The following is a 17951-nucleotide window of genomic DNA, read 5'->3' as shown; positions in this document are numbered from 1 at the left end:
GACGTGACACGCGTGACACGCATCTGCACGCGCTCGCACGAAACTGACAATTTTTTTTCTTCTTCCTCTGATACGTGTTGTGTCATATACGCCGACGTGGCTTTCCTTTACATACCATATACTCGCTTTTCTCGTGTGCACGCGCGTCTCACGCGTGTCGAGGAGAACCTTTTCCACGCGTACCAACAGACAGTATATATATACATATACCTAATATAATAAGTATACGTATACATGTACGATGTGTGATATATTCAACTATATATATATATATATATATATTTTTTTTTTTCTTTTTTTTTCTTTATCCATCCGTGTATGCGTACATACTCGATAGTTTTTCAATCCATTGCGTTGGGCCATTTTTTGCGTAATTCGTCTTGCATGCCACGCTTCCTTCGGTAGTTTAATTACGACTCTTTAACTTTGCGGAGGTGAGCGAGCGCGATGCGTTCTCGTTCCGCGTACAATCCTGCCTTCGTATATATATATATATTTTTTCAAATATGCCTTGCAGATCAGTCTCGTGTTTTTGACAGAGGGGGTTATTTTTGTTGATGTTACATTGGTGGTGGTGATCGATCTGCGAACACACACAGACGTATATATATATATATATTCTACTTTCCTCTCTACGATACGAGGCGTGTACGCGCTTGCACACGTTCCAATACATTTTTTTTAACTAACCCATGTGTACATAACTCGCTTCTTTGTTCGTAACGCATATAAACATCAGATATTTGATTAACCCGATTTACAATGCTGTTTTTTTTTTTTTTTTTTACATGTGTATGCGTGATTTGTTACACGTACACGTGTTACGCGTGTTGGATATTGTACGATACGTAATGTGCATATCGTACAGTCGTTAAGGATACATGCATAATATCGTGGTACTCGTGTTACGTATACATAAATAGCATACATATGTATATATACATATACTATACACTCTTTTCTATTCGATTTGTATTATTATCATATATTTACTATTGCGTATGGAAACGTACACTTGTATCTACTGTTAAATACTGTCCATGGTATTGTACCTTTTTTCGCATTCGAATTTCGTTGTCGTGTACTATGCCATGCCAATTTTACGCTGTACGTTCAAAATTTTTTTTTTTTCTCTGACGTTGTGTTTCCCAAGTGTCTAGGCTATCATTTTGGAAGACGTTTAAATTTTTGTGCAAATTGTCAGAAGATCGAGGGGAGAGAAACAGGCCGGTTCCGAAGGGCTGTTTCAAGTCACGATCGAGCTATTTCTCGATCGTGACGCGATTTAGTCTCGCGTTAATTTCTCTTTTCTGCTTCCGTTGTGGAAGAGTGAGAGAGAGAGAACAGTGTGCCTATTTGCACACTGATCAAATATTTTCTTTCGTACTTTGCCGAGCTTCTTTGCCGCATAAGTACCGGATATTTTTCTATTTCTCGCGTTTGAAACTACGGCCGGTTGCATTGCTCGAACGAATCTACATTTTGTACGATTCCCGGCAGTGCTTCCTTGCCGTATCGCGAGTGTTTCTAACAAGAAGACGAAACTCTGGAAGAAGAAACGAAGACAAGGTAATCGAGAAGCTGGAGTAACGATCAGGTTATGGTAATATGGTAAGAATAGAATAATAATGAGTATCGAGTAGGTAATATGGAAAAAGGTACTGTTCATCTTTTTTCGATGCACATTGTGTGGTTAAATAACGTATGTTTTCATACGTACATTTTTTATATGTAATTAATTTGTTCTCTGGTTTTAATATTGCAAAGGAAGACGTTCATCTTTCGAATAACAGGTATCGATCCGATTTTTGGTAAGATGATTGGATCGTTCCTTACTCGAAAGTACGTGTATTTCTTTTTGCAATTTATCATCTATTTTTTAAATAATATGGAATATTCAACTTTGCAACAATGGTATGATGCGACGTTTGAACGTTCATGTTCTTCGTACACGTCGCTCAGAGTTTTTCTATAAATCTTTGCCTACTGTTTTCAAATGAATTCATATTTTGATTGTTCTTGTTTCTTTACATTTACAATGTACAACAGGTATGTTCTCAACAATGGAAGAAAGAAGAAATACCTGGCGAAGAGATTTACACGTAAGAAAATAGAAAGACATGTTTCATCGTTTCTTTTTAATTCCGAAAATTTTTTATTTTGAAGAATTTTTGGAGATAGAAACCAGATGAAACTTCAAATTTTAATGTTTGTTCTTATGGATGATAAGCTACGTATGTTAAATTGATAAGTATCTCGATATTTTGTCAGGATTGCAGCTAACATCATCGAGATTGATGTTGTTCGCGCTGGTATTCAATGCTGATTAAATATTGATAATACTTCTATTGAATACAGCTTATAACCATAAGTTCTTATGGTAGGTCTTTACACGCGGTTGACTTTTCCATGAAAAGTCTTAGTTTTAATTATAAAAGTGCAACAGCAGAAGAGAAGTGTACAAAGAATTCTACGAGGGATAAAATTTATGCTCAAATGGTATTGTATTGGTAACGTTTTTTTTATATTGGTACTCGAACGATTTTGTTTAACTATATTTTATATTTTTTCTTAAAAGTTTCAAGCTGTTTTATGGTTACATGTTTTTTGTACTGTTCAAATCTTACAGCGTATGTATTTTATTTCTTTACAGCTTATATGGTACTTCAAAGGTATAACTCTGTTTAACGATATCATTCAACATTGTTCTCTTTCGCCACTGAAATCACATTTTTAATCATGGTTCTATATTATTTCCAGTGTTAACAACATAGGCCCAGTTCGGGTTTTCTCAACATTTCATCAATTTTCTCAGAGTTCTATGAAAGAAACACCTGTGATACCAATGTGCGTAAGACTGTTCAGTTCACGAATTAAAATTCCCGGTGATCAACGAGAATTCGAGTGGACGAGCAGCTTCTGACGCGTATTAGTTTCATCGGATCAGTTTTCTTCTAGATATCTAAAGAATTTCGATGAAATTTTTGTGAAAACTGAACGCAGCTAAAGAATCTGTAAGCATGTGTGTAAGCTTGAAGAATGTCAATATTAGGTATCTAACAAATGTCTAATTTTGTTTCAGCATATTTATACAAATGATTATTTTATCGTAGCACATATTTTTAGAATGTTCTTTACAAGGCGTTATTTATAAATCATTATTCATTCATATTCCTTTGCCGTTAATTGTTCGGCGCTTTTATAGCGCGATTTCACCTCATTTGCATTTTATGTACCATTGTATTTTCTTGTGAAATTTACCACTATTTTATGATGGTAGAAATTGTGCATTCGGTTTTCAAAGTTTTCTGTTTTTTTTTTGAAAACCAACTATTGGGAAGAAGATGAATATCAAATTACTGGTAACTTGAGTTTAGTGATAAAAGTGCCACCAACAGTGTTCATGGTTAAGTGTTCTGTGAAAAATATGGTAAAAGTTAAGTATTTAACCTTGCGCGTTGTATCGGCGCGTGAGGTGACTTAAATTTTTATATTTAATATATTAATTCTTGTAAAAATGATTGTTAGTTGATAATTCAATTTTTATTTTATTCTTTCGATTATGGTATCTGTAATTCTTTCACGCTGTTTACGTTATAAACAATCATTTTTACAAAAGACTTTTGCTATTTTATATGGTAAATTTGTAAATTTATATATCAGTGATGATATTCTATGGTATTTCAATTTAAATCTAGCCTTTAAAACGATATAAACTACACGTCCATAATACTTTTTTATTTTCTTTCTGAAGTTCTGACAAAGGCGTTAAAACGTTTTATAATCCATCCATTTTTTTTTTTCTCAAATTCCATCGATTCATACTGCACATTTCACGAATACTATGTGCAAAAGAAGAATAGTTCAGGTTTTTTCTTTTTCTTTTCTACTATTTCAGGATAATACGTACGGTTGGTGTTCGAAAGTGTGAATGCGTTTTCTGTGTGAAAGATAGAAAAGATTGATAGTGTTTCGGATAAAATATTAGACAAATATCACGAAATCGACGTTCGTTCAATCCGAACCTTTCAAACTCTATGGCGCCAGAGTATGAAAGAAATCGATTGAACTTCCATCGATCGTGACCTGTAAAACCATGAAATGGATGCGGTTTTGTAAAACATTATCCACGAAAGTCAAATTCCAAGGATACGTAGTGCTTTTCGATAAATTCGACGCTAATTAAAACGTTAATTTAATGCAAATCTGCTATGTATCTAATAAAAAAAAGTATGAATCTTTAATCAGACCCGATTTCTCGCTGCGGGCATCGCAGAGTCATCGTCTTTTTAAAGATCGATTCCGACTATTCGTGGAAAATGCGAAACAAAATTGCATTCCATTCGATAAACAATACTCCAGTAGCTTCGGTAAACCAGTGTCGATAAAGATAATGATTGTGTGGTGTTGTGTTAATGCAGAGTGTTTGGCCGACGGTATCGTTTAACAAGATAACCCAATTTCAAAGCAGAATAATACACGACGTTAAACCATGTACTCGTTGAAAGTTGCAGTTAGGTCTTGATTAAAAAACGAAGAATAAATTGAATGACTATAAACAGAGTTGCAATGTGTAATCGTGTCGATACTCCAATAATTTTTGCTGCGCAGCGATTTATTATCTGGAGTTTCAATACGTTACACGAAGTTGGACATACTGTGACAACGATGAACAGACGACTGATAATTTTGATAGAGAATTTTTGGAAGAGAAAAGAAAACGAGAGAAAGTGCAGTGCGTTACGAATGTTGTTAGATTGTGGTGAGAGAACGATACGTATGTTACTCGATGCACTGTCGACACGAATCGCATCCCTTAAGCAGAGACGAGTGTACGGAAAGTACACGCCGAGTAGAGAAGCTGTAATTAGCCGTAGTTTTTAACTGGCGGCGTTTTATCTGGCTGGACGTCGTCATCGAAGGAGGGTCGTGTACGCTCCGGAAGAGAGGACTGGGTCATCGTACAGCAGAGCTCGTTCGCGAGGAAAGTTTTCCAGTTACAACAGAGTGGTTATCCGTCGCTGTTTTTCCTGGATTTATTCTCGACGGAAAGAGACCAAGTAACAGGAGAATTCGTTTCGTAACACATTCATTCTTCTCGTGGTTTCTGTATTTCTCTTTTTGTAAGCCTACTACAGATCCAACGAGGAAAAGAAAAACTAGCGTTACTAGCCAAGTATGTCATTAATTTTCATAGTTTTCTCGGATCCTTTATTTTTCTTCGGTCTGTAGCATCTTGTTCGATTAATATTTTTATTTGTTAATTTATAAACTGGCAAGATCGGTAGGAACCAGAGATATTATATTCAGATCAAACGAAGATTCGAAAGTCTAGAGACGGAGAAAGTTGTTAAAAAAACGGCGATAATGTTCCAACTAGAGTTCAGTTTCTTTTTCTTTTAGTCGTTCATTTTGTCGGGATTAAATTGTTCACAGTTTGATTGTATCATAGTAAATTAGTTTCATTGTTAGATATTTGTTAAACGAGAAAACAGACAACTTGGCTCGAGTTTAAAATAAATGATTGCGAATTTTAATCGACGCATGTTAGCAATCTATAGCAACATTTTGAATATTAATTAGGCAGAAATTAGTTTAGTCGAAACTTTCGAATATTTATAACTCGTAGAACCAATCGGAATCTGTCGATAAATTGTTTTTATTTTAATTTCGTGCACACGAGCGTCTAAATTCAAAATTGTACGCGGACTAATGACTTTCGGGAAAGTCGATTTTTTGGTGTTGAAAGAGTGTTAGTTGGTTTTTTATAAAACAATCGAAGGTTGCAATAATTGTACGGTTTTAAATAATAGACAAAAAAGTATTGTTAAAATAAACGATCGTGTTTATTCGACGAAGATGAATCAAGCACACCTGATTAGTTATTTTATTTCGCTTATCTCTAACTTCATAAATCCTAGTTCGAACTTGAAATAGAATTGACGAGACTTCCAAAACGCGTTATAAAAATTGAAATTCCTAAATTGTTTCCGTTTATATGAGTAATTACAAAAGATCCTAAAATTGAAATTAGTTCGATGAATGTGAAACAAAGATGAGGCGTTTGACAGGGTGTTTCAATTTCACGATAGAATGAGTAGGTTCTAACAGATTCGCATCTAGTTCGCATCTCTCGATTGTGTTTCCAGTTGTTATCCAGTGGGAGTGGAGCCTAAGAAGATATGCAATAAACTTCTTTCTATTGAAAAATGAATTTTATTTCTTCTAACTTCTTTCATAATCCCCTTCCATTCCCTAGCTTTTCCAGTTACAAGATTTTTCTTGTGGCGATCGAGATCGTATCAAGTTACAATAAAATAAATCGCGCACGAATGTGTGGGAATCAAAATTCAATTTCTATATCCTTAATCGCGTAAAACGAGACAGGGTAAGTTGCGTTAAAAATTAACACGTTTCTGTTGCAATTTATTAGTCGATGACGCGGAAAGTGATAAAAATTTAATCATCAATTTTTTTTATTTTTTTTTATTTTTTTCAAATTAGGTGGCTTTTAAGTAAATGGATGAGACGTGTTCCTGGGAGCAAGAGATAAGCGTGTGTGTGTGTGTTAGTTATTTTGCGGTTCGAGGATAGATATATAAATTTTGCTAATTAGTTACGGAAGCCGCAGAATCTACAATGTTACCACGAAATCTCAGAAAATCGTCTTTATCCGTTAGTCGAAGACTGCACAAGGTGGGTTCTTTCTCGAGTTTTACGTGTGCAAATGTTAGAAATAGATTCGTGAAATTAGTTTCTCTCCGGATTAGAGAATAGAAAGTACAATTTTCCTTCGTAACTCGTATACAATGTTCGTGCAATTAGTTTCTCTTAGTAGGCGCGTAAATCATTTCTTTCAAAAAACCACTAGGAATTGTTTGCGTATTAACTTCATACATGTTTCATTCGTGTAAATACAATATCACTTTGGACAGAATATATACGTCATGTTAATCGATAATAGAGAAGCGTGTCGAATTCTAATTATGATAATGGTGATGATAGTGATGGTATGATAATGATGTGTACTGCATGCCGGCTCACATGGTTTGCCTCGAATTTTTAAGCTTTCATAATCATTAATGTAATGCGGAGTGTACATCGATCAAATCGTAAAACAGTTCGGGGTATTTTGACGAAACGCACGGTCTCTCGAGTACCGTCGAAAAATCAAACTGTGCTGATACTCGTTTCACGTGGGGGCGTGTGTTGGGTGAAATTATACAAGGAGGCATATTTTACGTTGGGTTGAAGTAACGAACTTTCACGGGTGTAAAAAATGGAAACACTAATAAAAAGCAATTCATTTTGGAGGCAGCATGTAAATAACAAAGGCTCAAAATAAAGAAGACTGCGCTGAAACGTTGTTCGATTATGTAAGTTTGTTTAAAAATCTAAATTTTAAGATCACAATTACTGGACGTTGATCAATTCTCTTTTCTTTCGTCTTTATTCGCGATTGCTAAGAATTTATTGTAAAGAATTGCTCGCGATACCTACGTACAAATATATCTCAAATTATAAACAAAATTCATCAATTTTATTTTTCATTTCTTACGATACCCGCAGTCTTCTTTTTAGAGCGAGCTTAAGCCTTGATCGTATTATATATCGTCCACATGCTTGGCTCGAGCTTTCCTTTTGCCATCGTTATCGAAATACCTTTGTCTGTCTTACATTCATAACGGGGGTAAGGTCATATACATTTTTTGTCGAGGGGGGTGGGGGTTGAAATTAAATTCCACGGGTGGGTGTTTCAGGAAAAAGGATAAAAAGGAGGGTTTATTAATCGCGGTTTTTGACTGTTCGAAGGAGAAAGGAAAACCCATATGTAAAAAGCCTCCGTGTATGCTTACAGCGAGCCCTATGATGGAGGGTGTCTCTGCCGGCGAGCTGAGATTTCGGTGTGTCATGTGTGGACGTGGATATAGGTCACGATCCTCTCTGACGCGACACTCCAGGTACGAGTGCGGAGGACTCGGGTCCAGGTACACTTTCACGTGCACCCTCTGCGGAAAGTACTTCTGTCGACCGGATCACCTAAAGCAGCACATCCTGAATATTCACGGTGGATCGGTCGCTAAATAGCTTTCGATTCATTTCCTTTTCGTGTTTCCGCGTTTCGAGCTGTTGAACTCGTTTCAATCGTTTCGTCGTCTCGTTCGACGAACCTTTTGTTAATCAACACCTTCACCATATCGATCGGGATTTCTACGTTTAATTTATTAAACGCGCGTTTACGCGTTTCATTGATAGATTCGTCCACTATCGCAGCGTTCGATTTGATTTCTTTTCTCTGTACCGTCACGTTTATCGAAACCTAGCGTTTTGTTATTATGATATGCTAACGATCTACGTTTCTATTCGCGATTAACAAGGTGGATCGAAGGAATTGTTATCCAAAGGAATACCAAAGGGAACTTTTGTGATAAAAACTAGAGTCGAGCGTACAATAACGTCAATTGTTACTAGCGGCATAATGTTTATTTTTTATCGTGTACTATTTATTGCGGGATACATTTTTCTTTTAAATTATGCGAACTGTAAAGATGCGAATAACGATAGCAGTTACTACCAAAAATCGTTGCAATACAATCGTTAATTATATGTAGACGTAAAAGGGGTGGGTGGTGTTATTAATTTCGCTTTATATCATTTTTCTGATGTAACGAGGAAAATGAATTCTTCGAGCACTAATTATTATCGAATATCAACGTATTTAATTTATTCGTTTAAATTGCATTTAGGAATTCGAAGAAAGTAAATTATAACGAAATCTTGTATGCTACGCGTTTTTTCAATGCATACACTAAACTGCCAAATGATTTGATCGATGAATGCCAAATGAATAATATTCCTATTTTTCTAGCCTAATGAGATAATATATATATATTTGTAAGCTGTTCTATGCGATTACACGGAGAGTGCATGTAAGTACGAGCGTTGTAAGCAGTTGATTCGTCTCGCAAGCTGCGTCGAGAAGGAGAAAATTAAAGAAAATATTTTCAAATTAAAAGAGTTTCGCGTTTCCTCTACGCATATTGCGAGACAATACCCTTGTATATAAGAGTGCTGTTGTACTTCAATGAATCGAAACAAGAAATTCAAGTCTTTCTACAATAAATGTTACCAAATACGTCGCGTCATGGTGTGTGTAAAGAATTCGGTAAATTTATGCAACTATGAAAGATAAATCAAGATATATCGTTATCGTTCAGCAGTAAACGTTGTAACTTGTTGCTCGACCGATTTTACAAATTTTTACGGATTGTAAATAAAGGAAGATTCTTCGCAAATACGCGTGTCGCGTTTGCTTTCTCTTCGACTATCCATCAACGTTTCTGTCCGTAGATCACGAAGGGAAGAAGAGGATACACGAAGAACGCGACAAGCAGAATCAATAATGGTTCGATTGAAATAAAAAAAAAAAAAATCAAATCTCCGTCGAGTCTTGGCAGCAAATAGATAGTCCCGAGAGCTTTTCAATAACTGATACACATTTTTGTTTGTTGCAGAATTATCGTGCATGTTTGCCAAGAAAAGAAAGCAATTAAATGTAGCACGCGTTCGTCGGTCTTCGACAGATAATTTCGTTGACACGAGAACGAAGATATCTGGTAAACGAAGAAGTTAATAATTTTTATCGAAGAGAATTTTCAATTTATCATTTTAACTCTAAAGGATACTTCGACCAGTATAGTGTCGTTGATTTGTCGCCGAGCCAAAACTCGCAACGCGATAAAAGATGTCTCAACAAGAAAATCATAATTAAAACCTTTTATACACCGAACGGTTGATTTTGTGTTCCAGCTTCGCCTCGGGACTACAGGGTCGGTGAATATCGATGCAACTTCTGCGACTGTCCTTACTCGTCCCAGAGCCATTTGAAGCGGCATCTGACCAGAGGCTGCTTCATGGATCCGTCTTTCCCGATCGAGCAAAGGCACACGTTGAATCGAATGGAATCGAGGAACCACGTTTGCCCGAAGTGCTCGCAAGGTTACAAGAACAAACGAACTTTGGACACTCATTTGAGGACCGCATGCGGTCGAGAGCCAAAGTTTCGTTGTCCTTACTGCGGTCTCAGAAGCAAACACCCGCCAAACATTTACACTCATATCAGACGAAGGCACAAAGGCGAGGACTTGTTTCTGATCGTTGATCAGGATCAACACTGACACCTTATTTCTTTCTCTGCCATGAAATTTTTCTCCTGGCAATCATATTTTTAACATACTGCTTTTCGTTAGTATTTAAAGATTCCCCTTTTACGTTTTTTGTAATAATTAAATTGAACTTCTAATTCAAATTATTGAAATAAAATATTTGCGATCATAATCTTATATTCATTTTTTATATGAAATAAACGAAATTTACGTTCATTTGTCACAATTTTTATTTCTTCCTTATGTTTGTTTATACAGGATGCGTCAAAGACAGTGTACAACATCGAGAATAATAACGTGTACGGTTCTCAATACTGTTTTTGGGTCTTCTTGTACCTTTCTATCATCATTCTTACTTTATTTCGATCGCTTAAGAATTTTCGTATAAATAAAAGGTGGTTCCCCCGACGCGTGCTCGTTTCGGTAGGTACTTTCCGTGTACGTTGAACAAAGGTTTATTTTCGTTATAAGAAGGAAAATCTCTACGTCCGTAAATTGTAAAAATGTAGAAAGACAATTGAATTCTCGCAGCGACAGAACTTTAACGATTGTCTTTTTCATTTTGTTTCAGATCTCAGTTCAAGTAGCGAGGAATCCAAACCGCGAGTAAGGAAAACGTATAAATACAAGTTAAGAGACAGCACATCTAGCCAAAAACACGATATTGATACGAAACCTTACCCTTGCGACAGTTGCAATAAATCTTTCTTACGCTTTCGCACTCTGAAGTCTCACAAAGAAAATGATTGCGGTATAACGCGTACGTGTCCAACCTGCATGAAGAATTTCCCTTATCTTGCGAGCTATTGTCGGCATATTAAGCGCTGCAGAGCGAGTTCATCCTCCAGTTCTTGAGATTGCATTAGGAAATGTAATCTTATGTTTATTTAAAAAGATGAGACTAGTTGAAGGTATCTATATCATGTTAAGTCTCAGGCAACAAATCTCATATTCGATTTGTTGTATTTCATTATTTTTTTATATTTTTTTTTTTGTTTACTTTTCGATTCTTAAATTACGTTAATTTATTTTAGGATAATCAGTGTTTATTCGAATCTTTGTCTCTCGTATTCCTTGAGATTGCATTAAGAGATGTAATCTAGTTGAAGGTGTCTATATTATGTTAAGACTCAGGCAACGGATCTCATATTCCATCTGTTGTATGAAATCGAAACGTATTAAATGATAATTATACTTGTGTTAGAAATAATGAATTATTGAAACAACTGTCGCTTTAAAGCTTGATTTTTTACCATTACTTTATGTTTTTGTTACTACACCTCTTGTATATTTAAAGCGTAAGGAAACTTTATTGTACTCACTGCGTGTGTACGTTTAAGAAGAAAATAAAGAACGCAAGCGTGAACTGAAATTAATCCGTTCTTACGATCCCTGTCACCAAGTTAGAACATAATTATCCCTTGTCGCCGGTGTCCTGGATCGTCCGACGTCGATGTTTTCGTTCGCAGAAGATGACCATATTGGAATTGCTTCGCGAAACGATGATTCTCTCTCCCTTGGAACCACCCCCTGATTACTTTTAGAAAAGTATCTCCGCTTGTCGACAGGTACCAACACAATACATTATTTTCTTTGCGCACTGTTCGGTATGAGCAAGAGTCACGGAAACCGCGAACTCGCGGTCCACTCTGTTGGACAAAGCACGAGAGGGGATGCAACTGACAAACGATTACTAACTAATGTTTCAGAGTTGTTCACGGACACGATACGAGGGGAGGACTGTAAAAGAAAGTATAACTGCAAGTACTGTGGCAAGGATTTCACCTTTTCCGGTCATTTGAGAAGCCACCAGAAGAGCTTTTGCTATTGGAATCCTAGATCCACGTGTCATCAGTCGCAAAAGAACCGACCGTTCTCGTGCGGTCAGTGCGGTGCTTGTTACTCCAAACAGTCTCACCTGATATTCCATATTAGACACGAGTGCGGCAGAACGCAGAAATGCCCGGTCTGCGGTAAAACCTTTCTCCATAGCAGCAGCCTGCGGAAGCATCGTCAGAGGCCGCCTTGTAATTTTCAAATTTGCTAGGATCAATCGTTGTCCCATTGTACGTACGAAACGCGAATACGTCTACTATCCCGTCGTAAATTCCTTCCATAGCGTTTCTTCCGTCGATTTGTATCAAATTTCATGAACAATTATGTCAGCCGAATTAATTATATTCGACGAGGAATTCATTCTCCTTGCTCTTGCTCTTAAATGTTCAGCGTCTGAAACGTGTTCGATAATTGATACTAGAGTAGTTGTCTGAATTGTATCGAAACAGTGTGTTCTCCGTAACATTATTAAACCATCAAGAAAATTTAGACGGATACTTTCTTCTACTTTCACGTTTCCATGGCAAAAGTTTTGAAAGTAAATATTCTAATCACGCGTTGATCTTTCAGTTTCAGGTAAGCTGTTTTGAACTGTTTGCTAGAGTTATGAAATTATGTCGAAGATTTAACGTACTGTTTCTAGAAAGAGATTTCTTTTGTCCAACGATAGAGCCAATGGATATAGGGTTGTCGGTTACATCAGGCTTCTTTCCAAACGAATCGGAATGGAGGTACATAAAACGTTAGCATTTCTTTCTTGATTTTCAGCCTGCTGTTACTGATACGTTGTTTTGGTGTTTTCAGATTGCCATCGCGGCTGGGAGCACTTGAGAAGCTAAACATCGAAATGGGAAGCAGAAAAATGTCGGAATGGACGGAAAAGTTATAGAAGATTCGTCTCTCTGGCATCTCCAAATATATTATTCTACTTTGACACCAAAAATCTTTGCTGAACGAGTTTGAATTTCTTGAGATTTCTTGAAATTTAATTATTGAAAATGTATCAAACCCTCTTCCTGATGCAATAATACATAACTTTACATTTACATATGTATGCGAGAAACTTGACTCATTTAACACGAGTATATCGTAAAACCTTTAGGTGCCCCAAGGATACTTAATAAAAGTATAGACAGTTAAAAAAGAAAAAGAAAGAACCGTAATAAAAATCATCAACGGCGGCTAAAAGAATGTAATATAACAATAATTGTTCTAATAAATTTTATTCCTGTTTCAATTTTTTAATATTTTTTTTTTTACTGCCTATATTTTATTTCTTTTGTTTCATTTTATAGTAGGATATTTCCTTCGACAATATCATTTTTCTTATCGTGGTGCAAGACGAATCCGTGAAAAATCTCCAAATTTGTTAGCGCAATATCTCGAAAACAAATGAAAATCAAGTGTGTACATGAAAGCTTAATGAATTCGACTTCAAAAACATCATCAAATGATTGAAAGAAAAATATATAGTTCCATTTAAAAAACCAAACTTTGCCATGATATTTTTGAAAATAACAATGCAGAAAACAATTCGTCTACGTCAAAATGTTGCCCCCTGTTACCTTGCAATGACCATCAAAGTAATTTCTTGTATCTTTAATAGTTTAGGAAATAATTGAACGAATTACTGATAGAAACATCAGCATTACAAAATTTAGAAAAAGAAATCGCAAAAGAGTTACTTGGAATTACACAAAAGGAAAATAATGTCATTTCTGTTTCAGATAAGGAAGAGCATATTTTAGAAGGGGTCTGTGCCAAAAATAGCTGTACATGTTGCTTCAGATTTATCCATGGCTAAACGGTGGAAATGTAAAAGGTGCAAAAGATGTTGCTGTTTTTTCTGTCTTGTTTCGAGGCATTACTACCGTTTGTAACCATTTAGTAATATTTTCACTTAATTATTTTTTTTATTTTCATATCTATTTGCCTATTGTTCGTCCTTTTCTTAAAATTAGTTTTTCAATTTCTTAATGAAAAATTTATGATTTGACATAATGACTTATATTATAAATAAATATTCAGCATCATTGTTATTGTTTTATTCAACACTAGTACCCTTAAAATCTGGCCTGAATCAAGTAAAAATAAAAGCCGTATAATAGGCAATTATCACGGGTGAAGCACGCGGCCTAAAAGAAAAATTTCAGTGCGAACAAATGTAGTGTGAATCGTATTTGATTCATACGTGGTGAACGTATTAATCGTTTAAATTGTACGAAACGGAGGATCCTTAAAATTCCTAAAGCCTAATTTTGAAAAACTAAAAGTAGAAGACTCCTTTTATTTAATTGAAACAATTAAATAGATATCCCAAAACTTCGACCACGAATTTCTTCCTCATTTTAAAAAATTGTTCCCTATATTTGTATAAAACAACGGCTGTTATGTAATGAAAATAAACGCACCGTATAATCGATGATAATTTTGTCCAGAAAAGTAAGAATTGCCAAGGACAGTTCTTCCTCTCGTATAATTGACTATCGATCAGGGGCGCGATGGTAGGAAGAAGGCAAGATAAAGAGAAAACGTAAGATCCTACGAATTTTTTGTAGAGAAAATTCGTCGATTTCAATTAGAAACGATGTAGCTGAGCATGGATGAAAAACACGCACACTGTATTTATATCTATCGAATGTCGTCAGTTCGTTGGTCTCGCGTTCCTTTCTTCTAACCATTAACCAACAACAACGATTCGATTGTTTTTTTCTAGATTCGATGTACGGCCAAATGCATTCGTCGCTTATGCGTCCGCAAATGGTAACCACCAGAGCATCGGTGAGGGTCGAAAGTTATCGGCCTGGAAGCGATGCTGTCGGGAAAGAGGCGAAGGACGAGTCCTTCCTGTACGCGGAACCATCCGGTTCCTATCGTCGTCAGCCGATACGTTCCCAGACCTCCGTTCACTGGCCCGATAACGTTACGCTACAAAATTCCCCGACTAGAAAGAAGTTTTACTGCCCGAGATGTAACAGCGGTTACACCAGACTGTCCGACATGAAAACCCACTGTCATTTTCAGTGCGGCAAGGAACCGCGTTACCAGTGTCCTTACTGCACCAAGAGAGCGAAATTCTCGTCCAACATGTACGTTCACGTGCGACGAATGCACAAGGACGAAAAGTTGCAAATCATCGACCTCTACAAACAACTGTCCAGGATTCGTTATTAATTTTTTTTACCATCAAACATAAAAGGAACGATGCACGAGAGAGGAAGATTAAGTGGAGAATTAAGATCAAGAGGAGAAAGATAACGCTATACATATCGCTGGAAGTATTTCTTTAGAAACCTTCATCGAAATGATTCTTTTGAAATCGACTAACATTCTATTGATTCTTTGCATTGTATTTTTCACACGGGTCGAGGCACACGTGGTGCAATAATTATTCCAAAAATTCGTTTACAGGAGAACAATCACCGTCGGTTCCTTCATTACATTTTTGTCATCCATTGATCTGAATAAAGATTTGCCGAAACTGTTTTCCGCATCCCCAGAAACTACATGTCACGTTATTTCCGCCACGATCTTCCCTTTCTTTGTTCGTAGCATGATCGTTACAAGCCACTTGTCTCTTCCACCCTGCAATCGCCGATATCAGACACGTACACGTACACGGACACGAATGGTTTTGTAATTTTCATATTTATCGAAGAAATAGAAAGTGATGCTCGCTCGCCTTTATATTTCTAAGCGAAATTGGGCCGATTAATTGAAAGAAAAAAATGAATTGTCGGTGGTCGTCGTCGTCATCGTCGTCCAGTTCCATCGAATCGTGTACTGACTAAGCGATTCAATTTTTTCAGGTTTCAAACTCATTGCCGCGTCGAGATCGTTCTCTCATCCGGCAGAGAATGGCAGAATTTACAGGACTAGCTGGCTACCGAACGACACCAGGTATCCATGCGGGAATTGCAGCAGCGTGTTCGGACAGAAACGAAGTCTCCTGACGCACTTGAGATACGAGTGCGGTCAACCGCCGCGATTCAAGTGCCCCTACTGTGATTTAATTTCAAAGAAGACGTCCAACATACAGAAGCACATACGCCGGAAACACGAGGGCAACGCGGTCTACGTACAGGACATTTATCGGTCACCATTCTTGGCTGTTCCTCGCGCCAATCTGTGTGATCGCTATTACCGTTCGGCTTTGAAATAAAAAACCATGCTTAAAGCTGTATTCCGATGGGTTTTCCTTTTTTCTTTTATTTCGTGCGAGTGGAAATTCATAGAATTTCTGTGCGCTAGAAGTTCGGATTGTTGTTTGCAGGTGCGTTGCAAGGAATCCTGTGGCGTAACAAGGACATTTTCAGCTATTGGATCAGCGAGGAGGAGGAAGTCGAGCGATCGAAAATTTCTCGTGGATGATCGATTTGGTGCATCTCAGGCAAATACAACGATAAAGGAAAAAGAAGAGCTCGTGTCCTTTCACGATACTCTTGGTATTCTGGTCGATAGAACGGACGGTGTATTGTTTGAACCAATTTCGAAAATCCCATATTTCATTTCTCGCTAATTTTCTTCTCTTCTTTATGGCCCGATCACGTGGGGGAAAAAATCGATAACGAATCGACGGCTCGCGATCCATTCTGAGACGGGTAGCGTTTTGCAATGCTTTCTTTTGTTTGCAGACGATCCGTTTTGCTTGGAACGTCTAATGGGCGAACGGGGGGACGTCGTGTCCATGTCCTTCGCTTTCCAACAAGTTCACAACGTCAGGTTTCCCTGTCCGAATTGTAGCAGCGTCTTCAATCGGAAGAATAACCTGCAGAAGCACCTCAAGTACGAATGCGGCCAGTTGCCGAGGTTCAAGTGTCCTTACTGCGAGTACCGTTCGAAGAAAACGTCCAACATACGCGCGCATGTCAGGACCATACATTTCGGTTGCGACGTATACGTGATCGATCTGAACGCGACATGCGTTTAATCCCGATCGCCGTTCCGATTCATCCATCGAATCGGACCGATGCTAAAAAACTCTCTCACGGTTCTTGTAAAACGTAGACCGTAGAATTACGTTTAGCCAATTCATTTCGACACAGAGAGACACACACACACACACACACACACATAGGGACATTTTGTACGCAAACAATTTATTTAAGAAATAAAGTTCCGATTCATCCTGCCTGAAAATCCAACGAGATGCGTGTTTGAAAGAAAATTGTTTAAAAGAGAGGGAGAGAAAGTAAGCGTGTTCCCGATTGGCTGTCGTCGTGATATTTGTCTTTGCAAACGTTCCAGCGCGATTCGATCGGCCTCGAATAAACGGGAAACGCGTTCGTTAGTACCCTGACGAGTACCAAACGTTTTCTTGCAGATCTGGAACACCTGGGCGGCTTCAAGATACCGTGCAACGCGTTCCCGAGGCAGGCAGATATTCAGGAACGGAACGAGGGCAGATTTCCCTGCCCGAAATGCACGAGCTGCTTCAACCGGAAGAACAATCTTTACACTCATCTAAAGTTCGAGTGCGGTCAGCTGCCTAGATTCGGTTGCCCGTACTGTCACTACGCGTCTAAGAAATCGTCCAACATACGCGCTCACGTTCGCCGGAAGCATCGCGAGTACAAAGTTAGCGTGATCGACGTATCCCGCGAGCCAGGATATGGTTCCTTCGTGGAAGACGCGAATTCCATCGAGACCGGACAAGCATTTTAATCGGCGACGAGTTTCGTTCGATCCGTTCATTTATCGTGTACCCTCGTGTAGTAATTTGTGTAATTATTTTTCCTCCTTTCCTCTTGTCATGTTTCGTCTCGCTTACCAGTTTCGTTGGCTCAATAAAAAGAAAATAATAATTAATTATCACGACACACGATGCACAACGATTCGTTTCTTTATTTCATCCTAACTTCTTCACTGGAAGATCCTGGTTGGTCGATGGACGTAACGCGGCTTCGGGGATCGACAACCGAAGAAGGTTTGACGCCAGCCCCTCAGAAT

At 37.6% G+C, this 17951-nt stretch overlaps 1 protein-coding gene across 48 annotated transcripts in view; it reads left to right on the top strand.

The window, feature by feature from the left end:
- LOC117606608 (uncharacterized) overlaps positions 1 to 17951 on the top strand; it is a 74799-nt gene that overhangs the window by 11692 nt on the left and 45156 nt on the right. For 4 of the 48 annotated variants that reach the window (XM_034329328.2, XM_034329305.2, XM_034329316.2 and 1 more), the window contains 2 exons: positions 9811 to 10137; positions 10738 to 11393. The exons of 36 other annotated variants lie outside the window; for them this stretch is intronic. In XM_034329328.2, coding sequence (XP_034185219.2) covers positions 9811 to 10137; positions 10738 to 11021 — 611 coding nt within the window. In that variant the 3' untranslated portion in view covers positions 11022 to 11393. Of the gene's footprint in view, positions 1 to 7858; positions 9481 to 9810; positions 10138 to 10737; positions 11394 to 11875; positions 12734 to 12806; positions 13240 to 14718; positions 15717 to 15811; positions 16180 to 16636; positions 17153 to 17325; positions 17723 to 17951 lie in introns of those variants that run through there. 8 more of the 48 variants (XR_004582002.2, XR_004582022.2, XM_034329439.2 and 5 more) reach the window with 8 other exon arrangements.

This window comes from Osmia lignaria, chromosome 9 (genome assembly GCF_051020975.1).
Source record: "Osmia lignaria lignaria isolate PbOS001 chromosome 9, iyOsmLign1, whole genome shotgun sequence".
In the NCBI taxonomy this organism is placed as follows: domain Eukaryota; kingdom Metazoa; phylum Arthropoda; class Insecta; order Hymenoptera; family Megachilidae; genus Osmia; species Osmia lignaria.
Note: the sequence above shows the minus strand (reverse complement) of the source record. Positions and strands in the feature narration are given on the sequence as shown.